The sequence below is a fragment of the Ascaphus truei genome, chromosome 19 (genome assembly GCF_040206685.1).
Source record: "Ascaphus truei isolate aAscTru1 chromosome 19, aAscTru1.hap1, whole genome shotgun sequence".
Lineage (NCBI taxonomy): Eukaryota > Metazoa > Chordata > Amphibia > Anura > Ascaphidae > Ascaphus > Ascaphus truei.
Genome location: NC_134501.1, coordinates 20,447,396 through 20,474,253, shown reverse-complemented (window position 1 = coordinate 20,474,253; position 26,858 = coordinate 20,447,396). Strand labels below are relative to the sequence as shown.

At 44.3% G+C, this 26,858-nt stretch overlaps 1 protein-coding gene across 4 annotated transcripts in view; it reads left to right on the top strand.

The window, feature by feature from the left end:
- Positions 1 to 26,858, top strand: part of ANKRD11 (ankyrin repeat domain containing 11) — a 155,036-nt gene that overhangs the window by 108,226 nt on the left and 19,952 nt on the right. For 3 of the 4 annotated variants that reach the window (XM_075576806.1, XM_075576804.1, XM_075576805.1), the window contains 2 exons: positions 5,052 to 5,193; positions 14,693 to 14,831. In XM_075576806.1, coding sequence (XP_075432921.1) covers positions 5,107 to 5,193; positions 14,693 to 14,831 — 226 coding nt within the window. In that variant the 5' untranslated portion in view covers positions 5,052 to 5,106. The remainder of the gene's footprint in view (positions 1 to 5,051; positions 5,194 to 14,692; positions 14,832 to 26,858) is intronic. The other variant, XM_075576807.1, reaches the window with a different exon arrangement.

Below are 26,858 nucleotides of genomic sequence, written 5' to 3'. Positions count from 1 at the left end.
AAATATATAATATCTATCTATATATCTAGCAAGAACCTGGAAATTACTCCTTGTATCAGCCTATTGCTTAAGCCAGTGTTTCCCAACTCCAGTCCTCTGTGGACCCCAACAGGTCAGGTCTTAAGGATATCCCTGCTCCAGCACAGGTGGCTCAGTCAAAATGACTGAGCCACTGATTGACCCACCTGTGCTGGAGCAGGGATATCCTTAAGACCTGACCTGTTGGGGTTCACAGAGGACTGGAGTTGGGAAACACTGGCTTAAGCAGGCCTGCACAATTCCAGTCCTCGAGGGCTGCAAACAGGCCAGGTTTTCAGGATATCCCTACTTCAGCACAGCTGGATTAGTGGCTCTGTCATACAAAGCCACTAATTGAGCCAGATGTGCTGAAGTAGGGATATCCTGAAAACCTGGCCTGTTTGCGGCCCTCGAGGACTGGAGTTGTGCAGTCCTGGCTTAATGGTAAAGTTTATGTTGTCCTATGTTCTAGGACAGGGATGGGCAACTCCAGTCCTTAAGGGCCACCAACAGGTCCGGTTTTAAGGATATCCCTGGTTTAGCACAAGTGGCTCAGTTGAAGAACCGCCTGTGCTGAAGCAGGAATATCCTGAAACCCTGACCTGTTGGCCTGGCCCTTAAGGACTGCAGTTGCCAATCCCTGTCCTAGAACATGATTTAAATGTAATTTCAAACCACTCTTACCTGCCATCCCCCTTTCCTATATGTTGTTTTAGTGCTGTAACTGTTATCCCCCCACGTGATAAATTACTCTGCAAGACTTGGTTGTTCAATCCGGCCTAGTTTTTCAGACTTTGCAATGGCTTTATTTAGAAAATTTCCATCTGCTCGTACACTAGCAAAGCCTGGTCACTAATCCTGTGTATATTACACTGGGACTCTTCCTGGTAGAACAGGCCTAATTTGCCCTGGCTCCAAACCGTAGTTCAGGTCTGGTTACAACACATACCTCAGTGTTTGTCGAGACCATGTTTTTTATCTCGACCCTGTTACCAGGCAACGGCTGCATGGCCCAGCTCAGTCTTTTGTCATTTTCTGTTATTGTGCAGCGCACTTTACCTAGGAGGAGAAATAATAGCTGCGTAAAGATTAAAGGCAGTAAGGAGACACTGAGCGTGCTGAGAGCACTAAGCCTAATGTTTCCAGGCATATACAGCGACACAATTTGTAACCAGCTTGTGGTAACTGCGTATTAGCAAGTAGATGGGACTTTTGCTACAATTAAAATGTATCGGTGCAGTATCTTCTCTGCAATATACAGTATTTACATGTACATTTTCCCTTAAGAACACTTTGGGGCATTAACGGGAAAAAAACTTTGCAAATGTAGGCCCCAAGCCTAACTGACTAGCAAAATAGCTGATCTGCAAAAAAAAGTACTCAGTTTTTTTCTTGGGGCCTATATCTGACATAAGGAAGAATGCAGCAACAATTTCAACATTGCAGTGGTGTAGCAGATTGTGGCGTGGGTTCACTTGCGTAAGGAAAGAATATCGCGGTGATTCTTAGTGGTTGGTATTAGGACGCACACCTCATGTCCATGTTAACACGCTCCACAAATATTTCATATGTTCTTTGGATGGCAAACTTCAGGAGGATTTCACATGAAAAGGTGAAGATGGTATTTAAGGCGACAAGATTGCGTCCTCTTTGTTGAATAATTGTGCATGGCACAAACAGCATTGTGTTCTCTGCAGTACCCTTCCCAAAAATGAATATAAAGCAGTGTTTGTAGATCTGAGAGGAGAATGGGCCTATCTGAGCACGCTGCATAGTAATGCTGGACGTGATGATTTTGAAGTGTGGGTTTTTTGCTGTTGCTTTAAACGTGGAATTGTTGGTGTACACCAGTTAAATGTTTCAGTTTCAAGCTTAATATGTCAATGATAATGCGTGTATTAAATATCCTCAGCATTGTTGTAGTGCAACTTCCGTTACCTTTGATCTGAGTGAAAGGTACATAACATCTTACAAGCTTTTATGGTGACTTGGTTGTGACGCTCACTAATCCCCACTCGTATCCTTCCACAGTGGAAATGTAGCATGGACCAGATGAGAAATATAGCGTTTGCTAGTAAGGGTGTGAGCTTTGGCTTTCGTGTACATACTTGCATAATGACTTCTTGAAAACTTCAGGTCTTCATTATGGTAAAGACAATAGAAATAGTTTTCTAATTTTCATTTGCCAATTAAGTTTTGACATGCAAGATGTGGCAATTTTAAAAACTGCCAGAAAAGCTGTCATTATTGTTTAACATGACTTATTTGTATGTATCCATTGTTTTTGTGTGATATCTACAAAAGTAATTTTGTAATATGTTGTGATGGTAAAGCTGTTTAAATTTGTCATGATTATAAGCCCAGTCTTTGCCTTTAAATTTATTTTTTGGGTAATTTGCCAAATGATCTCAAAGATCAAATTATTACAATTCTTTTTGCAGTTGATGGAACGACAGGTAAACCTGTCCCCCGATCTAGCCATCAGGAGAACGTGCTGTCGCTGGAAATGTGGCCCCTGTGGCAGACTACGGCTGCGTTCACACAGGGGCAGACCGCGCGGACGTGTCGGCACGCTGAGCAATCAGACTGCCTAAAGGCAGTGATCGCGTCCATACGGCGTGCGCGCGGGAGGGGTCGCACGATGTGCGTGAAATCAGTCAAAATTGATTTCTGGCGCGATAGGACGGTCACGTGAGCGGTTCGCCCAATAGACGAACCAGCTCTGTGACGACACTGGCCCGCCCATAGACACGCCCCCGGACGGTGCCCGTACTAAGGCCAGTGAAAGTACCCGCTTTCCCTGCGCATCCGCACGGCTGCAGTGTCTATGGACGCAGTAGAACCGAGCTATGGGTCGTTCCTTTGGCATTACGGGATTAGTTCTGTAGTGGGGCTGTGAGTACAGTATGGGTCTCTAGCAATTTTTGTGAACATCCTTCCAGGGGAAGAGAACAGACTGAAATGCTTACTGTGTGTGTGTGTGTGTGTGTGCGCGCGTGCGTGTGTGCGCCTGCCTGCCTGCCTGCAGTCACTGAATGAAACACGCATTCCATGTGCTTTTAGATGAATGCCTTGTAATATATTTTCATTGACACCAAACCTGCAGTGGAGTGTTTTCCCCGTACACTGCTTAATACAGAGTTGGTTGACCAGCAGGATTTAGCCTTGAAAATATTATTGAACTCTTGATTGAGCCTTGTCCCTTCCCAATTCCTGCAGGCACTTTACCCGTGTACTTAACCTTTGTCATTCCAAGAGTAGTTTCAGCAGTGCGTAATCTCAGGGAAGCGCATTCTGTTCACTGGTTTGAAAGTCTGTCATATTTGAGATAAGATCACAGTGCTTTGTATGATGCCTGGAGCCTCTCTGTACTTCCACCCTGTCATACACACTCAAAACACCCCATTATCAGCCAGCAGAATCTGAGCGCTACATTAGCATGGTGCCGTGTTTGAAACATCCTTTATCGCTGTACATTTTCTATCCTCTGTCCCTAACCCCTTGAGTGATCATACATAGTTAATCAATGTGCTGCTGGCACTCAAGCAGTTATGCATGTATAACGGGACAGACGTTCGGGTTGCTTTAAATTGATGTATACCTTTGAGAAAACATGAATGCAATAGTTATTTCTCTTTCTGTTCAGGAGGTACTGGTGTCTGTGAGATGCCTGGTAGTTAAAGCCTCTATTGCCTTGGTCCCATTTCCTACTGTTGCGCTCGCTACGGCGTGGGCTGCAGGAACAAGTTCCGCCCCTCAATGGGGCCGGTCCCAGTAGCAGACTGCCCATGCGTGTAGTGATCGCGATGCGCAACCTGATTTTCTGTCGACAAGAATTGAGTTTGCTTGTGGCGATGGAGCGCTGGCCACGTCACGGCGGCGGTTCAGCCAATGAGGGCTAACCAGCCGCGTGACATGGCTACCCCTCCCCCCCTGGTGGAACTCCTTCTCTTCCCCTGCAGCTGACCCACAGACCACAGACTGCGGCTTTCACTCTTGCACGTGCAGCAGTGAGGACTGGGGTCGCAGCCTTAGGCTAAGGCCCCGGTCACGGCGCTCTAATGCGCGCCCGCGCTTTTGGCTGCGCGTTCCGGCGATTCCCCGGTCTGCAGCTCACTGCAGGAGCAGAGACCGGGGGGGGCGTGGCGGAGGAGTGATGGGGGCGCGGCCATGACGTCACCCGGCAGGTTCGCCCTCATTGGCTGAACCGCCGGGGGGCGTGCCTAGCCGCTCGACGCGAGTTCCTGCTCTCAATTCTATTGAGAGCAGGAGTAGCTCTCGCGCGAGCGCTGCGGCCCCCCCTCGCAGCGGGCCCGGCACCATTGCGGGGAGGGCTCTCGTGAGCGCAGCGTCCGCCACAGCGGACGCTGTAGCAGGCAGCGGGGGCAAGGCTTTAGGCTACGTTTATAGTGCCGGCGACGTCAGGCTGTGGTCGCTGGAAAAATCAAACTGAGATGACTTCCAGCGATCGCGACCAAGCCGTCGTGTCAGGCTTACTATAAGCGTGCACGACGGCGGAAATGCATTTATTTTGATGCGCTGGCGCGATCGCTTAGCGCAGCCTTAGTAGAAGAAGCTTTGGATCAGGGGTGGCCAACACTCAAGTCCTCAAGGGCCACAAACAGGTCAGTTTTTCAGGATATCCCTGCTTCAGCACCGGTAGTGTAGTCTTCGACTGAGCCACTGATGGAGCCACCTGTGTTGAAAGCCTGGCCCTTCAGGACATGCGTTGGCCAGCCCTGGTGTAGATGGGTGGAAGTAAGGAGTTATGTTTTGTAATGCTGGTAATTGCTGCATGTTTGTCCGGAACAAAAACGGTACATAAACCGGTGTAAAGTTTATTTTCACTTAATGTAACATGGCACGACTTTTAACCCTTGAATGTTAAGCACCACAAAGCTTCTGACCCTTCCAGCACACATGAGGTTAAGGTCTACAAATGAATGCAATGGGCTTTGAACACAGTCCCACGTGTGGGCTTCCTCTGGCACCTTAACTTATCTCATTTTAGTTTTTACCTTCTTTCATTGTAGGCGGATGACGAAGCGATGGGGGCATAAATGAAGGCCAAGTAAGGAAGGCAAAACGATGCCCAAGGGTGGGTGTTCTAAAGCACCACAGCCAGGAGAATTCGCTCTCAGCTACGACATGGTGGAGAAACAAACTGGGAAAAAGGTACGTTGAATGTCTGAGTTGAGGTGTCACGTTACTAGCATGTTGCCCCTTTCCTGCGTGGCACATCTTGTGGCCCTCGGCATGCGATAGATCATTGATTTACCAACTGGCAGGCACCCATCAGCACTAAATGTAAACAGACCTCTGAAAAGCAGCGACTCCAAGTTAATACCGAGTCTGGAATACCAAGCACAATATTATTTAATGTGGTTTTACTTGCGCTGTTGTAGCAACATGTCTTGTGGGCTGCTATTGTAATGAACGATTTGTTTGGAATGTTGGAGTTGTCGGGATAGGAATTGTTGCAGCCCCTCAGTGACAGTGGCTTTCTGCAGCGTGAGTTTGGTCTTCTGTTAATCTTGGAACCCCAATCATCTAACATTGGAATCAAATCCTGCCTCAGGTGCTTTGCTAACTTGGGCCCTATCGTGACAATGACACATTTTGGTTTATTTGGCATTTGGTAATTTTTGCACATTGGCAAATGTTAGTGTTTTGTTTTTGAGCTGAGACTTTGTTGCCCATATAACAGTACAGGTATCATCCTTACCCCAACAAGCTCAGAATCTGGTGTTTCGTGCCAGAGAACATGGGGGATGGTTAATCACGCGTGTGCACAAGCTGGCACGGTGTATAAATGGGATCCTGCAAGCCTTGTGGCTATGTGCAGCCGCCTGGTGTTCCCATATGTTGTCCTTCAGTGTCAGATCTATATATTGAGAGAACCGTATGAAGCATCACCCTGCAAAGGTGTCCTCTGCTGCTGCTGTCCTAAGCACCAGTGTGATTTGTATCAGGAGCTGACAAACCGCTACAATCAGCCCCAAGGTCTCACACATACATTGTGACTTAAACACGAATTGAGCCTCTCCTTATTGAGTTATTGTCTGTACCATGCTGTGATCCAGATATCATTTTGATGATCTGTTGGTGAGCTAGGTCAAAGGTACTCCACTCCCCAAAGGCTCCCCTCCCCCCCCCCCCATCCCCCAACAGGTCAGGTTTTCAGGATATCACAGCTTCAGTACAATAAACTGGTGAAGACTGAGCATCTGATTGGGAACCCTGTGCTGAAGCAGGGACTGGTTGAGCCACGTGCTGAAGCTGGGAGATCCGGAAAACTGACCCGTTGTGGAGGACTTGTTGTTCAGCCCTGAGCTAGATCATTATTTTAGCATTTAATTTGTAGTCCAAACTGATTCTTAATTCAATATTGAGCCTACTTTGGAAAAGATAGCTAGTGTAGATTTAAAAAAATGAAAACATTTTCTGCATTGACTTGTATATTGCATTCCATCTATCTGCAAAATGGTGCTATATAAATGTTCAAAGAAGTAATGTAATTTTCTCTGCTCTATAAGTCTAGTAAGGAGTGTTACCACTGCATGCCAGGTCTACCTCAAAAGTAGTTATTTATAAGTCACGTACGGCACACCTGTGAGCATGTGACCTGCATATCGACAAGGGCTGATGCACAGCTCTCAAACTGGGCCACTTTTTACCTTCGCCATGGTCCCGAAAATTACCAATCTCTCCTCAATCCGTCCCCATATATCATCTCCCGAACAGCACACAAGTGGGCACGTGACTTAGATATGCAACCAGGGTTAATACACATGGCTACTCCAGCCAACTCGCCTTTCTCCTCCGCAAGGTACTGTCAATGAGTTAATATTAACCCCTTAATTGCAATCAGATCTATTTGTTGCCACCACCCAAGAAGTATGTAAAAAATGTAATGACCAAGGCTCGACAAATGCACTCGCCCACTTGTCTGGGGCGAGTGCATTTTACCCGCTCACGAGTCTGATCGGCGGCGGGGTTGTGCAGCGTCTCCTGGCATTCTTCTGCTTCTCCCCCTGCAACTTCCATGTCTCCCCTGTAACTCTTGATGTCGCGTAGTTTCCCGTTGTCATGGAAACGCTGTGTTTTAGTTGACGCCACGCAGCCATGTTTACGGGAGTTACAGGGGAGATGCGGAAGTTGCAGGGAGGGAAGCAGGAGAATGACAGGAGACACATCTCACCATGCCGCTGCACCCCGCCGGAGTGAGGGTTTTTTGGTTGGGGCGGGGGAGTGGTGCGAGGGACTTAACACACAATCTGTTGACGCAAAATGTGCCCGAAAATGTAAATGACACTCTAAAAGCGTGCAACAGTTCATTCAGAGCCCCAAAGTATTACGTATTAAATGTTTTAATATATATAAAAATACAGTGCTTTGATTACAGAAAAAAAGATTACAAGAACCTAGTTATAATAAATGCAAAACTGTTTCTTGACATAACAGGATAAAACCGAAATCGCTATACAGTATGTTACCATATGTCATAGGTTTTCCCCCAGGGGTCACTGGTGTAGAAATATGAAAATTCACGTGTTTGATCCCAAAACACAGCTCTTCTGAATTCTGATTTCATAACACTAGGGCAAGACCTATATACCATTCTTCTCCCATTGAAAACATACATGCCCCACCCCTGTCGTGTATCAGCCGGTAGGGTGATGGGTTTTACAACTTAGAAAAAAAACCTGTTCTAAAAAGGCGTTTATTTTCTTGAATCCATATATAAACGCACTCGTAACTTAATTTCCCCAATACTGAGATACCATCCTCACTGTTGCGTCCGTGCTTTCTCCACGCACGCTTACACCTAAATTTGACAGCCTAGCGTCTATTCTCGCAGGAGAAAACGTTTTGTCTTATGCACCCCTTACCCATGCAGTGTGGAGTATGATTTGATTTGTATACTCACAACGGTGACACATTCACTTCTTAGTCTACTCTTATAAACTGCTGTAAGGCCCATCATTTCTTCATTTTAATGAAGTCCTCCAACTAAGTGGTGACCTGTTTGTCACCCCTCTCTGGGATACACAGGGGGTATCTCATCAGGAATGTTACTGTCCTTTGAGGCTGGCAGTCCAGGATCTGGTGATCTTCCCCAGCCTTTATATAGAGAGAGAGAGCGATAGATATAAGCTGGGGACGATCACCTGCTTATATATCTTTTAGTGATAGAACCCCCAATTAAGCAAGCCCTCTGTGTAGACCAGCGCAGACCCAGGAAGAGTCTTGACCTGTTATAAATACAATATATTGTATTAAGATAAATGGTAATTACATTAACCCCCGATGCACCAGGTTGACCAAAATACTTCATATTCCCCACCATTTTCATTACAATAAGCTTTAAAGTGGCAATCCATCCAGTTTTTTTTTTGTTTTTGTTTTTTTTTTCAGGATTGAAGCAGGGGGTTTCTGGAGCTGACCCCCATTAATTTCAGCTCCAGGGACCCCCTGCATCAAACGTATTAAAAATGTAAATAACATTAAAAAAAACTGCATGGACGGCTCTTTGAAAGACATCAGATCTTCACCTGCATACAGGCGTTGAGAGAAGCCAATTACAACGAAGTGCTAATGACACTGTCCCCATTGTCTCGAAGAGATAATAGAGATGTGATACCGATTAAGGCAAGACCTGAAGTTGCATGTTAGTAGCTACCAGAAATCCTGTTCTAGTCACTGCTTTGTATTTGTTCAATGTAGATGTGACCATGCTGAATTTTTAAGCTGTCGGATGTCTTTGGTTGGAAACAAATTTGAAGGGCGGAGACTCCAGGCCGCAGACGGTCAGCGTGAAATTATTTAAGCACTTCTAGGACCAAGCACAAGCATCCAGATTTCTCATCTTTGTACAGGAATGCCAATCACGAAACCCCTATTCCAGTGATATACAAACCCTTGGGCTTTGTATTTGCGGCCCAATGTAGCACAAACCCGATTCAATATGGTTTCAGAAACTCTCTGCAGAACCTCTAAAACTCATACTTACTTGGGGATCAATTCTTAAGTCCAACTGAGACTTGGGCTGCAATAGGAAAAAATGAAGTAGTTACTATATAACCTAGACGTACACTTTCTTTTTCCTTCTTGAGCATTCCTTATTCAAAATATGTAAATGACACGGGTATCTCTCCCTCTTCCACTTGTGGCCCCTCTATTCCCCCTTTGTCGCTCTCCCTTTCCGCCTCCCCCGTGCTGGGGAGACAGTAGGGATTAGGTGTGGGGGTCGGGTGTGGGGTGGGCAGACTGCTGCCTGCACTTTAGAGATTTATCACAGGCCCTAGCCTCCTGCTGAGGTTCTTCATTTTGTCCAATGGCCAGCCAGGACACTCACCCGTCCATCAGCGGTGTGCTGTGGTCCTTCTCTCCGTGGCGCTCACTCCTTAGATGAGGCTGAGCTGGGCACCGTGTTATCCCTGGCTAGTGCTGCCGACTGGAGGGGTGGGGAGAAGCGGAGTGGGGGGGAGGGGGGACTCCTCTCAGGCCCGCAAGCTAACGTGGCCAGACCCGCAGATGATGGTGCCGGTCTGTCTGCAAATGCTGAGCGGGCGTGGGCTGCATGGTGACACCTTGTGGGACGCTTGTTTCACTGCTCTTCCCTAATGGTTATAGCGGTACATAGCAATATGCTGCAATGGCAGCAACCAGCCATACAACACCTCTTCTACCATTTTAGCCATTCATAATTTGTGCTTTTTTGAGATTGGGCTCAAAAGCCTTTCAACAAATGTCACAATACATTGTTTTTGTTACTCGGGTAGGAAAAGAACACAACAGTAATTCCAATGTCGGAGTCATTAAAGCCGTAATCCCGGCCGCCTGTCTCCCAGCCCTCCCTTTGTGGCACGTTTGTTGCTGTGTATGCCTTGTGATGCAGTTGTCATGTTGTGACCTGTCGGCCTTGATCTGTATTGATATTGAATCTGTATGAACACTGCTGTTATTTACCCTACCGCTTATCCTGTTCTAACCAAATGAACGGCTTGGCACAAATGTAGTTTTTGTTGTTGCTTTGTTTCATTGTTTTCTATTAAAAACAAACCTGGTCGGACAGAATATCAAAACTAGTACTTGTGTTTTCTGCTTTTGTATTAAAGCATCATTCCTTTTAAAGCTAGCTTTCTTTTATTAGAATAACTTGTTTTTCGTGCCAAATTAGTTGCAGGACAATCTGGGTGGAGGGTGTCGTTAATGTTTAACTTCCTCCTTTATGGTTGCGCATTTTGTACTTGGGCAGCGCCTGTTCTGGGTCTGCCTTCTGCAGACCATACAATTCCCGTTTGCTATTATTAGAAAAGACCATTGTCTTGCTGCGACTGGATGTTTCTCTTCATTATTGCAACTAAACCCCCTGTTAAGGGATTGCACCTTTAAATGAAGTCACTTATGTTAAGATATTTTTTTTGTGTTTCATAAAAAGTAGGCCCTGAAGCTTAACTTCGATGTGCAAAATAACACAATAGCACACACACCATGTGCAGAATGCTTTAGTTCAGGGTTGGAAGGGGTAATGTAGCATCGACACTGGTTGCTATTAAGAAAGTTGTGCTGAGCCGTAGTAGTTAATAACTTTTCTTTTATTTCATATAACTCTTCTCCCAATGGTACTCAGCGCGTCACAATGACAGTATATAGGAACTTTACAGACACAGTCCATGCCCAGATAAGCTTACAGTCTGTGTTGGTACCTGTGGCACAGCGAGCTAGTGACTTGCCCATGGTCACAAGGGAATTGAACCAGACCCTGATTTAAACTCTCATTGTTCTACAGAGTCAGCGCTATTCCGTATATTTATTTCCAGTGAAGAAGATAAGACGCCAAAAATCTTGGCATTTCACAATAGTTTATACACTCTGTTGTAAAATCCTCTTTTAAAAGGAGATTTGTTGGACAGAGTAAGAGGGACTTTGCACCCACTGTTGGATTCCTGTAATGCCGATTCCACACAGTTGGTTCATCCCAATATACTCCATTTTAGTAACATTAAATATTATGTAGGTTTTGGGCCCTGTTCAATATAGTGTAAGTAGCCTTCACTGCTGGAGAATAAGTCTGTTCCATTGTGTTCTCTAGCATATGGAAAACCACTTCATAATGTATAGAATAATTGCTGAGCGTAATGGAGGGTTTTGGATTTCCTGCATTATAGGAAATATAATATTGTTGATGGGTACTTTGGCTTTAGTGTGAGCTCTGAAGCTCTGTAACCAATGTAGATTGGGGACTGTATATAATGACATCATTGTCTCATGACTGAGCTTTAAGCTTGTTTGGGAATAATCTGTTCTGGGTTTTTCTTGCTTTTCTTTGTGGGAAAACTTTACCCTCAAACTGCAGCCAGAATATCTGTTCATTTGCAGCGAATTGAATTGAATACATATGTCAGATACTTTTTGTTCGACTGCTCAAGTAAAATATGTATGTATGGCCCTGTGTAAAATTGAACATTTCAACCTGCAGTCTCTTAAACCTGACCTCCATTTGCACTTTCCTTAAAAAAATCTCTTTTGATCCCCCTGTTGAGCAAAATGTTGACCACTTTATGGGGTCAATTAGTTGTTGTTTTATTTGTTATATACTGTATATATATACTTTTTGCTATTTGATGTATATATTGGACAGTGTCGTTTGGAAGGTAGTACTTTGTAAATGCCTCTGTCCCAAAGATTTACTGACTGCTTCAGAACACAATAAAAAAATGAAGTGAAAGTAAAACCTGGTAATATTGCAAAATGATTTCTGGTGTCAGTTATTTATTTATTTATTTTTGTAGGGCAGCGTCTGCTAAACATTCATTCAGCGCTTTATAGGTCTGCAGAGTTATGGGTTGACCTGCTGCATGAGAAGCTGTATGATTTGTCCGGGAAATCTTTTCCGTGTTATCTGTGCTGCATCTGCTAGCTACCGAGCGTGTCACGAGGATCCTGCACAGCTGTCTCTGTCCACACTAGCTGAACAGCACCGAGGCCAGTACAGCAAAACCAATGTCCAGGAGCACTTCTGCTTAAACCTCTGATAGTCTGACTGAGCATAGTGTTCTCCCCTCGCCGTGTGAATGAGAAGAGACTTTCTAAATGATCAGAGTTTGGTTTGCTGCAAGGCACCTGCCATTCTCTAGCATAGTGACCTAAATCCTATCCCTCCATCTCCTACTTCTAAGAAGTACCTGCAATCAGACGGCGGCCGCTGTCAGTCAGTTTATTGGACCACTTAGCTAGACATTCGTCAATATGTCTGTGTGGACAGGTTCTGAACGATTGCCAGGTGCAAAGACTTATCTGTGTAGGAGTGAGGTGAGAAGCAGGAGACACTCTTCATGTGATTACAATATGCTGCACAGATGTCACCAAGCATCATCAGAAACACACCTAATGCTGAGCATGTTATGCAATGCCCCACACCCAGCGCCATGAACACATCGGGGAAAGGTTTTATTTACAACTGCACAGACCAAACTCTGCATTTGTTTTGCCTTCTGTCTGCTTCAGCTGGCCTCACTGTTGCAAAATAAATTCTTGGACTTTTATGGAATAGACTTAGATCTGGGCGGAGCGAGAAATGTTGCAATGTACTGTATACTGCAGAGGCTTGGTGACATGTGTGACTAGGGTCGGATCATTTGGCGAAACCTTTGAGTTTAAAGCTTGGAACACTGTTAACACTTTCAATAACAGAGGGACTGGCCTTGCAATGTCTTCCTAATAACTTTTCTGACGGTGAAACTGTTAAACCGAAAACCGTGTTGCGGACAGTTAATTCCTAACCTTAAATCTCCTTCACTCCAATCCTGTAATCCTTTCCCTGGTTCAATCCTTTCAGTGTAATGCATTCGCTTCTAGAATAACCTGCAACAGAGCCTTTTATTCTGGGCTAGAGCAGAGAGATTGAAATGGGTTATGTGGATAATTTATAATGGCTTTGTTCTTGTATTGTACAGCTACTTTCCCCAGAGCTACACAACATAGTTTAGCATTGTGATGTGATGGTTAAAGCGTCCTGCAAAATCGTTCCAAATTTCGTTCACAAGTTACCTTAGTTCCATAACAATCTGCTTTTGACGACAACAGAATATTTTTATTTGCTCTGGTTCTGTTTGTGAATGATCCCAGTGACAACTTGCGAGCCAATGAATGGTGACCACATTGTGTACACCTGCTTGAATGTTTATTGTTTCCATCATTGTGTTCTTCTGATGTCTCCATTAATGATGGGCACCTGGCTAATGTGCTTATCTTCCCTTGTTCGGGTGTGGAGTGCACCTTCTACACAGTTTCAGACCATGTTAAGCTGTATACGAGAGCTGCACCTAAATCTAAACTAGGGTAACTCATTGCTCTGCTTCCCAAAGTTGCACCTCCATAATGCTTAGCATAGTATTATGCAAGGCAGAAACGGGATGAACAGCTTTGCTTCAGAAGAGGTTCTGTGGCAACCTGGGTCTTTCCTGTGCCGGATCCTGTGGGGTACACGTGGTCTTCCATGGTAGATGTGCAGGCGACTAACATTTTTCCTTTCCCCCCTCACCCCCCCGCCTATGATTGCACCAACAGACTGTATTCGGTTTCCCAATGCAGAGCCAAACTGTAACATGGTAAGCTATATTTAACCTGCACCACAGGTGTCTGCCAGGCCTGTTTTTTGGCATGTGGTATACATCGGGCTAGTGAATTGCTTAAAAGCCTCAGTACATAATATTTTTTTTTTTTTTTTATCTATACATGATATACCCATCCACATGTTCCTCAGACATGCATCAATCTTACTGTCCAAACTAGTCTGCTAGGTTGTGTGCGCGCATGGAAATACCTGCAGGGATTGTCACTCTTCTCTCCTGTCCATTATACAAAATTTGTTTAACAACCATTCACATGTAGTCCCAGTGCTTTCATGTCTAATTCGATGGTTTTTCCTAAAATCTTGTCAGATTGAGCTTCCAAAATGAGAAAATTAAGAAACTCTTTTAAAGAATTACTTACTAGGCCTGTCCTTGTGGGCAACTCCCACTGCCTTGTATAACCCCCATCGCTCCTGACACCCCTCTGGCAGAGAGGGGGTTTCTAATATACAAGGCTAAAAAAAATACAAGTGTTGCGCTTAAGATGTTGTCAGTGTGACATTGTTGTGATTTCCGTGTTTGACAATCAGGGAACCTGGGTGACATGTATGGGAACTTTAAATTCCTTCATGCAAATTGTATATTTTTCTCCATCCCTTTCCAGCTTCTTGTTTCTGGCTCCGGTTCTCACTTGTGTTACTAGTAATTGTAATGTTGTGCTGTGAAACCAGGCATTAGAAACATTCAGTCAAATAGGAACTAATTGGCCCACCTTGTCTGCCCACTTAACGATCGGTTGTAAAACCTCAGACCCGATTTGCAGTTTGTTTTCTACTGCACTGAAGTATGAATATACACGTGTAGTCTTGAGAGGCTACTCTGGACAAACACACAGGGGGGGGGGGGGGGGCGACCAGAACACACTGTGGGAGTTTCCACTGCATGGAATTGAGAAAAGTGTTTGCAGAGTAAGTTGTGAGCTCTTGCGTTCTGTGGAATAATTTGCTTTCTCGAGTAAATACCTCTTGTTTGTTCTGTAACCTTTCCCGCTGCGTTTTTTTTTTTTTTATTCTATTTTTTATTTTATTTTTTAGGATAAAGATAAAGTTTCCCTAAATAAGACTCCAAAATTGGATCGAAATGATGGAGGGAAAGAGGTGAAAGAGAAAACCACAAAAAGAAAATTGCCTTTTACAGTTGGAACAAATGGAGATCAGAAAGATTCAGATACAGGTAAAGAAAACACCGGCTCTGTGTACGAGGTGTTAAGTGTAACATGGAGTGCCTACACGTTAGCTTTATAGGGGCAAAGAGAACAAGCCTTCACATATACATGGCACAGCACTTTCCCGGGATGCTCTGAAAAATGATTTGGCCAACAATCCAGGAAGAAGGTAATAAGCCATAAAACAAAAGTGCCTGTTAATCCAGCCCCCTGAAGTGTATATACAGCGGTGCAGATGGGTGCTTCCAGCTCTCTGTGCCCTGCAGCTCGCAGTTTTCAGTGGCTGTCTCTCTTACCAGGAGGAGGTAGGAAGGAGATCCAAGTTGTAGAACCAACTCCAATCCTCAAGGGCCACCAACAGGACAGGTTTTAAGAATATCCCTGCTTCAGCACAGTTGGCTGTCAATGACAGACACCTGTGCTGAAGCAGGGATAGCTGGAAAACCCGCCCTGTTGGTGGCCTTTAAGGACTGGAGTTGGCCACCCTTGTTTTAGAATGTCATTTACACTGCATCCTGTTATGACACAGTTCATATTAATTTAGAAGTTTAATTAAATCTAGTAGGTCTGGTAGTTTAATAATGCAATGTACATAGAGCCAGGAATCACTGATGTATTCGTCTGAATGTACAAACGGTTGCAGATGGTTTTGTCCTGCTTGTCCTGGGTTTTTGAAGGTCCAGTTCATCCTAGGACGAGAGAATGAAGGACAGTAGCAAGTTAAATAGGGTAAATGTAGCTGATCTCTTTTCAAAGACAGAACATCACACAGCTGTTTTACTGGCAAACAAAGAACTTTACATTGGCAATTGAATCTTTAAGCTAATTACACCAAGTTATTCACTAAACACTTTTGTGAGCTGTTAGGTTGAACTGCCCCTTTAAAATGGCGAATCTTTCCTTTTAATCCTTGGTATAGAAAGGTGGGGATGCTCTGTTCCCACACAGCCATCATGGCAGCAGCTCAATGTTAACTGTTTCAGAGGTGAGTGGACTCGCAATGTAAGGGGGAAGAGTCCATCCCTCCTAGGACTAAAGGAACTAATCGCACTGCCATGTTCACTAGATATCATGTGGGCAATTGACACAATTTTTAAACAAATCAGACAATTTGACATATTTAAATGTTACAGATTTTTTTGTTTCGAAGTGTTTTTTCTGAATCTCTTGTGATAAGACTGTAAGCTGTTGTATAAACAGGCAGATTGTTGATGCAGACGTCCCCCCCCCTTTTGTTTGGCTAATGATTGCAGCATAATGAGTTGAAAGAGATAATGAGAGGACAAGAACCACTTTACTTTTGCCTGCTATGTGGGACTGCCCTGTTAATAATGCTGGTTTCCTAGGGCGTGTAAGTCTGAACAGGAATTTGCAAGGGCGATTCCATAACTCTTGAATAATGGGATGTGCTTCAAAAGAACCTGCCATACGGGAGTTATAAAGCCAGCTCCACAGACAGTTTGCTAACTGCCATACTCTATCAAGTCGATTACAACAGTTTCTATCTTTAGGAGAGCATTTTAATTGAATAAGCCTAATGGATTTGTGCAGGACAGAAGCCGGCAGTGTGTGTGTGGTGGTGGGGGGGGGGGGGGGGGGTGCGGTGTCTTCTGGCAGCCCTATTGATTGTTTTTCCCATTCAGCTGTAAGCTTTTAACCAGTTGCTTTAATCAGCACGATAGGAAAAAAAAACCTTTCAGTTAATGGTGCGCGTCTGACAGTGTTTAAAGTGGGGTCCCTCTTGCTGTGTGCTGATATTTCGAGGTGGAGACGGGTCGCTTGCCTGCTCCTGTGGATGATATTGGCATGTTTCACACACGGTATGCTTGGTAAAATATAAGAGTTTGCACATCTTGGAATCGCTCTGCAGGGTTACATCATTCAAATCCATATTCCTGTAGTATAAGCCACTACTGTTAAAAGCTCTTCATCATTTAAAGATGCATTCTCCAGGCTGTGCAATACGGCAGGCATAAGCTTCTAGGGGTCCATGTTAAAATGGATAAGAAGCAAATATTGACACTGTGCTCATTTGCATGTCATTTCCCAGAATCCTTGGCTGCAGTGGAAGCACTGTAGGCTAAGAGATAATGGGGAAAGACGGTGCTGCAGAGCTGTCGGAGACTTGCCAATCTACCCATAAGTGGTATTTTTATTTACCTTTCTCTCCTATAAATGTACCTAAATGTACTTCTGTGTTTGCACTGGCCTGCATTTAACATTACAATGGTAATAAAATTAGATGTGTACAAATAATGCAGGGGGCGATTTGAGGCTCTGGTCAGAGCACTGAAGCCTCAACTTCCTGCTGGTCAGAAATGATCTCTGCATCGCTAGGACGGCCTCGGGTCTCCGCATGAGGAAGCCCCATTTATTGTGCATCGATTGTGCTTTTTAAAATCTATCTTCCAGAATATTCAGTTTTTTTTCCATCATTCCTGCATTTAATAATCGAAAGAAAATACATCTAGTTAGGAATATCTGTCGGTTAGGTTTCTTTTTTTTTTCTTTTACAAACAAATGAAAAACGAACTCTTGAATAATGCCAATAACATCTTGTAGATAAGAACATTGTGAATCCTATGGTTCTCGGAAAACTGAATGTACTTTTACGTGCAAATCATCTTTCCGTTTAATGTCAGACTTTTATGTTTTTTTAAAAAAATATAGTACAGACAGTCCTCGGTTATCCACTGGAATCCGTTCTGGGAGCAGCGTTGGATAGTGAAACCTTTGTAAAGTGAGTCCCATGTTAATCAGTGGCGGTGAGCGTTGGATAACGCATTCCGGCGTCGGATAACGCATTGCGGCGTTGAAAAACGGCCCATAGGGTTGCATTGTAAAGCGTTGGATTTGCCATTCGTTGTAAACGTTGGATATCGAGGACTACCTGTACTGTAATTATCCTCTGTTTTTAGTGTACGTGATGAGGAGGGCTTTAGCTTTATTGGACATACTTGTTTTACCTGGCTGGGTGTGGGCCTATGTAAGAGGCGTGGCATGCATCCATCATGGAGGGGAACTAGGATCCGAAGTCAGCAGTTCAGTCGCTTCTTTAGCAAGTATTTAATTGGGATTAATCCAACTGCCCCCACCCATGGAAGAGGCTAGCGATTGGGCAGAACATTACAGTAGGACAGGTGTGCAAACGGGTGCAGCATTTTTGGGGGGGGGTGGACGGGGGAGCGGCACTTGGATGCCCCACGCTCTTCTCCAAAACATTTAAATGAAATGCCGGTGGAGTGCGTGATGCCACTGTAAGTTACTTACCTGGTCTCTGGCGGCTTCTGGTGACACGTCGCCATGGCAACGCAGCATACAATGACGTCACAGCGTCAAACACTGGTGGCAGAGGGGGCGCAGACGAAAAAGTTTGCGCCCCCCGGCAGGAGAAGACCTATCTAGGGGAACAGAATGGACCTTAAATCTAAAAGATCAATGACACGGACAGGAGGAGGAGTATGAGAGAGACCGGAGTGATTAGGTGCAAGCGGTAATGTCGTCGGGGGAATGTGTACAAATGCTAGTTTGGGAAATAAAATCCCGAACTAATTGCAACAATGATGATGAATTATTTGCATACTGTGGCTATTACCGAGACATGGTACAATGAAAATCAGGACTGGGACATAGCGAAAATCAGGTTATACTATGTTTCGAAAGGACAGGGTAGGAAGAACGGGAGTAGGATTTGTCCTTTTGTGTGAGGAAAAATATAAGGTGACTATATATTATAAGGTGACTATAATATGAGGTGCTTTAGGAAAGAGATACTTTGGGTAACCCTAGGAACTAATGTGGTCATACTGGCGTGCTCTACAAACCTCCAGACCAGGGTTTTAATTGAGGACATACAGGACACCCACAAGCTCATATTGAACCCCCAAAATAACCACAACATATATATATAAGCATATGTGTCACAGAGGAGTGCTACTGAGCATGGCAATATATATTTAAAACCAGAGACAGAACATAAAACACAGACAGAGCTCAGTGCACATCCAGTGAAACTTATACACGGTACAGTGCCTAAATATATATGTATAGATATCTATTAAATAAAATGGTCTTTTAGTTAAACATTTTGGCCAAAGTGTTGTAAGCCCCTGAGCCACTACACGGCAGACCACATCTCAAGGGTCCCTAACACTAATATAAATTCTTAATAACCTATTCATTACCAGGAAGAATGATTTATAATAAATCTGTCAAAATTAGTTGCATAGTTCTAAGTCTGAAGCTTTTATTAACCTGTACATTACCAGGAAAAGCACTCTGTATTAGATTTGTCACAATAATACTGCAAGCAAGCAAGTTCCCCTGAGAGTGGGAGATGCTATGGAGTGAACTTTTAACCATTTAAATGTGGGAGGGGGTGAGCTTCAATTAGGTAGGAGGTAGCCACCCTCCAATCGGCTAAGACCAGCTGAACAAGAATTGTAAAACATACAGGACACCCACAAGCTCATATTGAACCCCCAAAATAACCACAACATATATATAAGCATATAAGTGTCACAAAGGAGTGCTACTGAGCATGGCAATATATATTTAAAACCAGAGACAGAACATGAAACACAGACAGAGCTCAGTGCACATCCTGTGAAACTTATACACGGTACAGTGCCTAAATATATATGTATAGATATCTATTAAATAAAATGGTCTTTTGGTTTAAATTTTTGGCCAAAGTGTTGTAAGCCCCTGAGCCACTACACGACAGACCACATCTCAAGGGTCCCTAACACTTATATAAATTCTTAATAACATGTGCAGCTTGCTTGCAGTATAATTGTGACAAATCTAATACAGAGTGCTTTTCCTGGTAATGTACAGGTTAATAAAAGCTTCAGACTTAGAACTATGCAACTAATTTTGACAGATGTATTATAAATCATTCTTCCTGGTAATGCACAGGTTATTAAGAATTTATATTAGTGTTAGGGACCCTTGAGATGTGGTCTGCCGTGTAGTGGCTCAGGGGCTTACAACACTTTGCCAAAATGTTAAACCAAAAGACCATTTTATTTAATAGATATCTATACATATATATTTAGGCACTGTACCGTGAATAAGTTTCACTGGATGTGCACTGAGCTCTCTGTTTCATGTTCTGTCTCTGGTTTTAATTGAGGACATAAACTTTGAAATTAAAGGAGAGGATAATTATGGGAGACACTAATCTGCCTTATGTGGACCAGGGTGGGTTTGTTGCAGGTTCAGCCAGAAGCTGGATTCCTTGCGAGGGCCGTCTGAACCAATTGGTGAGGGAGCACCTGTGCAAGGAAGCAATGGTAGAATTAATACTTACAAATGTGGGCAGAGTATCAGATGTAATTGTGGGTGAGAACTTGGGTTCCAGTGATCATCAGTGTGATTTAGTATAAATACAAGCAGACTCGTTCCGCACAAACACTAAGATTCTCAATTTTAGGAGTGCTGACTTTTTTCAGAGGTGGGAAGATATATTAGTCATTGTTTGGCACGATGGAGGTGTTTGCATGCAGGAGCAGTGGGGAATAAAACTGATGGATGCAATGCTAAAAGCAGCAGACCTGTTAGGTAGGTTAGCAAAAGCTCAAGGAAGAAAGCGAACATGGCTGAAAGGAGTTGGCAAATATTGTAAAGGGGGGGGGGGAGACAGCTTTTAGGAAATCTAGCAATTTGCACAAGAAGGAAGCTAGATTCTGCAGGAAGCTAAGCAGGTAATCAACTGTGCAAACGCCCAAGTAGCAGAGAAAATAGCCTGTTAGTAGGCAAGAGGGCGATACATTTTTGATATGTGAGTGAAAGGATAAAAATGAAAGGAAGAACAGTCAGATGAAACCTGAAGACGTGTGTCCACGTAGATGGAGACAGGAATAGCAGACGACCTTTAATCATTTATTTTTTTTCTTTGTCTTCACAGCGGAAGGGGAGGGAACCCACAGAATAAGAATATACACAATGATTAATGGTTCAGGTAGATTAATGGAATGGTCAAGTGGGGTAACTGTATAATTTGATGACCAACGTGCAAAATAATGCACGTGGGCCACACAATTCCAGCGGCAGAATACAGGATTAATGGCACTGGCACCTACTATAGCGGAAAGGGACCTGGGAGTCCTTATTTCAAGTAATGTAAAAGTAGGCAGGCAGTGGAGAAAGCCAGCCGAATGCCAGGTTGTATAGGTAGACGTAGGGATGCCACTTTATACATCATTGGTAAGACCTCACCTAGTATACCGCGTGCGGTTCTGTAGATCAGGGGTGCACAAATTGAGGGGCTGGGGCGTGTGATTTTTTTGGGGTGGGGGCGGTGGGTGCTGCGGTTAGAAGCCCTGCGCTCTTCCCCAGTGCATTTCAATTAAATGCTAGGAGACTGCACGAGGCTTCTGTAATTCGCCTTGATTCAGCCGGGTTCGGGTGACGCGGGGTCACGTGACGTCATGACCCATTGCCATGACAACGCAGCGTCAAATGCCGCAGCAAGGTCATGTGACATCACATCACTCCGCAATGCCATTTGATTCTTGATATAAGGTATGGGGGGGGTGCGAGCAGTGGGGGAGAGCAGGAAGGGGGGGGGGGGGGGTTTCAGGCCCAAAAGTTTGTGTACCCCTGCACTAGCCCATATCTCCAGAAATACATCAAATGGTGTACAAAGGACTACTAAAATGGTACGTGGTCTGCACCAGTTGTTCCCAAAACTGGTCAGGCTTTAATGATATCCCTGCTTCAGCACAGGTGGCTCAATCGGTCATTTTGACTGAACCACCTGTGCTGAAACCCTGACCTGATAGGGGTTCTTGAGGACTGGAGTTGTGAACTTCTGTCCTACATCGTAAAACTTATCAGGAAAGACTAAAGGACTTCAATAAATACAGCTTGGAGCAGAGAGGGGATATGATGAAAATTTCAGATATATAAAGGTTAGCAAGAAGTGTATTTCAGAGCAAGAAGAGCCAGAACAAGAGGTCATGCGCTAAAAGTGGCAGACTAAGGGCAAGGTGTGGAAGTACCGCGAAAAGGCTGTACCTCTGAGGCAGGCCATAGAGCGAGCGTGACTAAGCACACACACATTTGTCTTTGCCGTGCGACAGCCGGGTCACGTGCACGGTTCAGCCAATGAGGAAGAACCGCTCGCGTGACGCCATGCCTCCGCATCGCCTCCAGCCTCACTCAGTGCATGTTTCACGCATGCTCAGTCGCTGCAACTAGAATCGTGGCCTTAGTATTGATTGCAGTCTGTCACAAAGGAAATGTCATCAGAGTAGTTTGCGAGTGTTTGTAGGAAGGTTTCCTAGCAGTCCAGCTGAGGGAGGGAGGGACCTTCATACCATTATACTGTACAGCTTGATGTGGAGGGGCTCACATGAACGGGGTGTGTTTCTGGGCCCTGTGCATCGCTACCTACAGATCTGGAATAGGGAGGGAGCTGTATTCCACATTAATACAGTCTCTGTGTGTTTCCTTGAGTCTTTGTGGCACAAGTAGTCCATGAAGGCGAACAAGCAAGTCCTTATTTGTTCATAACTGCACTAATTTAGCTTCTGAGGCACCCTACTGTGGCAGGGATTTTAGCTGCAGGGAAACCTGTAACATAGTAGCAATGTTATATCGTAGGTTAACCAAGTGCTTTAATGCGTGCTGGGAGTTGCAGTCATGATTTGTCCTGTGGGTAAATTTGAACTTTGCCTGATTTTGATCTGTTCAACAAGACAAATGTTACAAGTCTATTCCAGCACATATGGGAGTATACCAGGGGTGGGCAACTCCAGTCTGCAAGAGCCACCAGCAGGTCAGGTTTTCAGAATATCCTTGCTTCAGCACAGATGATGCAGTTGAAGACTGAGCCAGTGATTGAGCCACCTGTGCTGAAGGAAGGATATCCTGAAAACCTGGCCTGCTGGTGGCCCTGGAGTATACAGTGAGTGTTAAACAACCGCTGCTCTGCAATGTGTTACAGGGAGCTCTGGCAGTAAAGCGGTTAACTAAAACACCAAAGTAGCACAAACTACTTTATGTTCTGAGGGACATTTAGGATTCTCTCTGGTTTCCGTTGCTCCTGCACCCACGCTGGGACTTGGTCCTCAATGTATGCATTATCTGGAGCAGCAACATTGGTTTCTGGCTTTCACAACTATTGTTTAAAATGGCGAATATAATCAAATGTATATTGTTGAATTGTGCACAATTAGGAAGCGGGAAGTACAAATCTAGGCATGTCATCGTTTTCTAAGCTGCGGCTTTTTTTTTAGCTGTTAATGCACATTTGGTATTGTAATGTATTTCCCAGCCTGATCTGCTCTGCCCTGCAGAATGTAACAGTCTGTGTTACCATGCAATCTGGAACTGGAGTGATAGACGGCTGTGTCCAAACTTTGGCTTGTAAGAGGTCGATAACTTCTAGCTGTATAATCTTTTTGTGGTGTTTTTCATTGCCGCCCACCCCAATCATCATGTTTGCTGTTGGGAACATGGGGTTTGGTGGTTTGTAAGAAATGTTTCATTTGTCTGCTAGTAATCCCAAACTTGCTGCTCGCTCTGCGGTCTCATGCTGTGCTAACATGCGGTGGCCAACTCCAATCCTCAAAGGCCACTAACAGGTCAGGTTTTCAGGCTATCCCGCTTCAGCACAGGTGACTCAATCCGTGCCACCTGTGCTGAAGCGGGATAGCCTGAAAAACCTGACCTGTTGGTGGCACTTGATGACTGGAGTTGGCCACCGCTGCTGTAGGGTTTTCTCCTATGCGGCTCTCACTGATATGAAAGCCTCCTGAACACTTGCTTATCCAGCGCAGCTTGTTGTGAAATAGGACAGCACGTAGCATGCACAGCCATGTGAGCGCCCGGGCTGCTAGCATGATGCGGAGAGAAAGTGTTCCCACGCACGCTTCCCTGCATACTGAAAGGGAAGCAGGAATCTAACCCATGCAAACTCCAACACATGAATCTAATTGCCTGTGTTATGCAGCCAGTTTCTGTTCAGGCGAGGTTTGGCTTCAGCACATATTAACCGTGGGGGAATTCCTACAAGCATTTACCAAGCTAAAGACTTGCTGTATTTACCCTTACCTTTGCTTTATAGTTCTGCCATCTTGTGATTCCCATACCTGGTTTTAAAAAAAATATATATATATAAAACTTTACAATTTTTAACATCCAAATGTCTGTAAGAAACTGATTCATCAATGGGGGGAAAAAAATAAACCTCAATAAATTCATCATTTTGTTCTTGGCACATGCCGAATTTATCCCTCCTCCTAAAAACCCATATTAAAGGGAATGTGTGTGTGCCTTAAATATATAAACGAGCAGCATCTCTTCCATTTTCCCATAATAGGCAATGGTGCAGATGCTGCTTTTGGCTTTCTTGAGCATTGTGACTATTGCTTAGTGTGTACAGCAATTTAAGCAGAACTCCTGTCTCTCAGGGGGTTTTCTGTTACCAATATCCCTGTTATCTCATCAAACGCAACACGGCCTCAATCGTGTATTTGTTTAATTTCTTTTGTGGGGTCATTTCCGCTCGGTACATCTTTGGCAAAGCTGTTCAGGAAGAGGTACAGATCTTGCCGTAAACAGCATTGAAGGAGTTGGTTCAGCATCCTATACTTAACCACACTTTGTTATAGTGCTTTTTATACATAATATTTTCATGACTTGCAAAGGCAGGAGACTCCTCTCCCCTGTTGCTAGAAATGGCATCTGTGCAGTGCAGGGGAATCTCTGGCACTCACATTCAATCTGGCACTTATTCTCCTAGTTCTGTAATGTGGGACAAGCTCTAATGCAGACTGTTTTGGGCAGAAGCTACACATCCTTTTACGTAACCATCACAAGTGCTGATGCAACACAGGAAGTGCAGCCTGCAGCCCACATCGTGTTTGTGTGTGTGTGTCCCTCTGAAGTTCTAAATGCATTGATAGTGTTGAAAAAGCGTACATAGATATTCTGCGCGCGATCAAAACAAAGTAAATTGTTGGGTCCATGCTATGCGTGCAGAGGCGATGCTTGCCCCGGTCACGTGCGCGGTTCAGCCAATGAGGGTGAGCCGCTAACGTGACGTCATGTGCACACACCCTACCCGCGCAAGTAGCTGGCCAGGAATCGCCCGATCAGCATGTGCGCCTGACGTCACGGCGCTCGAGCGCAAGCGCGCTTGCTTCTACCCTGACGGGGCCTAAAGAACATGTACGAGAATTCCACATGAACCGTGGATTACATGAAAATACAAGGAAGATCCGGATCAGCGAGGGAGTGCGCCAGGGAGACGGTCGCCAAAGCTTTATCATAGCCGCACTTGAATTGTTCAAGACATTGGATTAGGAAGAAAAATGAATCAAAATCAGTGATTTATACTTGTCGCCTACTATTTGCAGATGACATTATTTTGCAACAAGTCCTGAAGACCTCCAGCGAGAAATCGGAGAACTTGCCAAAGCAAGTAAGAAAGTGGGCCTCCGTATGAAACTCGGCAAGACCAAAGTGATCAATAAAAGTCAACTCTACAAAGATAAAACGAATGGAATAGGACAAAGTCGACCATCCTCTACCTTGGCCGGCTAGGAACATTTGATGGGAAACTTTTTGAATGAAAAAAGCAGAATGAAGATGGGATCGAGCGCATTTATGAAGAAACAAGGAACATCTTTCAAGGAACCTTCCATTGTGCCTGAAGAGGAAAGCTTTCGACCAGTGTATTCTGCCCGTGCTCACGTATGGATGTGAAACTCGGACCCTACATGCTTCAGAAGCAGACCACTCGAAGTATGGAAATCTATTCTGTGTATTGCCCAAAAAGACAGGTAAAAGAATGAAGGGGTTTGAAATCAAACATGTCTGTAAACATCACAAGGGTGAAGAAATGAAAAGGGCAGTGGGACGGACATTTCACAAGAAGAAAATGACCATGGTTTTACAGGGATGGTACTTGACTGGGCAAGTACATGGGTAATTACAAAATCAAGACTACGCCCTAAAGTCAGATCGAAGGAAGAAATCAGAAAATTTGTAAGAGCAACGTGGAGGAGAGGCTGCAACCGCGATACTTGGAAGATCTTTGGGTAGGCCTTCATCAAGGGCCTTCCTGGGTCGAAAAGGGCATAAAAGGGTGTGTCCTCTCAAGCAGGCTAAAAGCACATTGACAATCTTTTTTTAAAGGCTTTGTTTTCCCCCCACAATTTTATCATCTGCAATTGAAGCAACAATTTGGTATATGGAAACTGTGCAGCTGATAGTCTTATTCATGGGCCTTTAAAACAAAAGCACAATGTTTATTTTTTCTGCTTCACATGGTTACTATTCCCTTATTTTAAGAATGTAGCTAATCTACTCAAATGCACATATCTTAATCTTCTCTCTGGGAAGCAAAGGTCCCAAATATGTAGTTTGAGCTTCCCAGTAATTAGCGTTTCGCTCCTGACTGGGTTACACTTTGTAACCCCCTCTTATTCCTTTGGCTTCCAAAAATACAGCTTATAAGGGCTTTCTATCGGAGCTGCTTTACATAATACACTGTCTGAGCAGGAACATGCGAGGACTAACTGTATATAAAATGCGCTTTCATATTCAGGAGAGGGACACACTTTATCCACTCTTAAACTGAAAATGCGGCTTTAATTAGGCGAGATTACAAAATACTAACCCATATACATTCAGATTTCCCCGCTTTGTGTAGCAATGAGTCTGAGATTTTGCTCAACATACTTTTTTTTTTTTTTTGCCGTTTGGAAATAGAACTACCTCCGTACAACCTACTAATCTCCGGTTTGTGTTACTAGTAATTAGATGGCCAACTGTCATACCAGGGAGACTTGCACAGGCCTTAAGTGGCTGCTCTCTAAGCATTATCCAAGTATCTGCTGTGAGTGTCTTGGGAATAAATACAGAGGGGATGAACACAGACCTGTATCTTTTTGTTCAGGAGCCAATCTTAGCTTTGAAAATAAATGTAATTAAAGCAGTTATATGGTACAGAAAGAAACAGTAGTTAACCGATCAGTGTGGCCGTAATATATACAAACCAGTTTTGTGCTGACATGTGG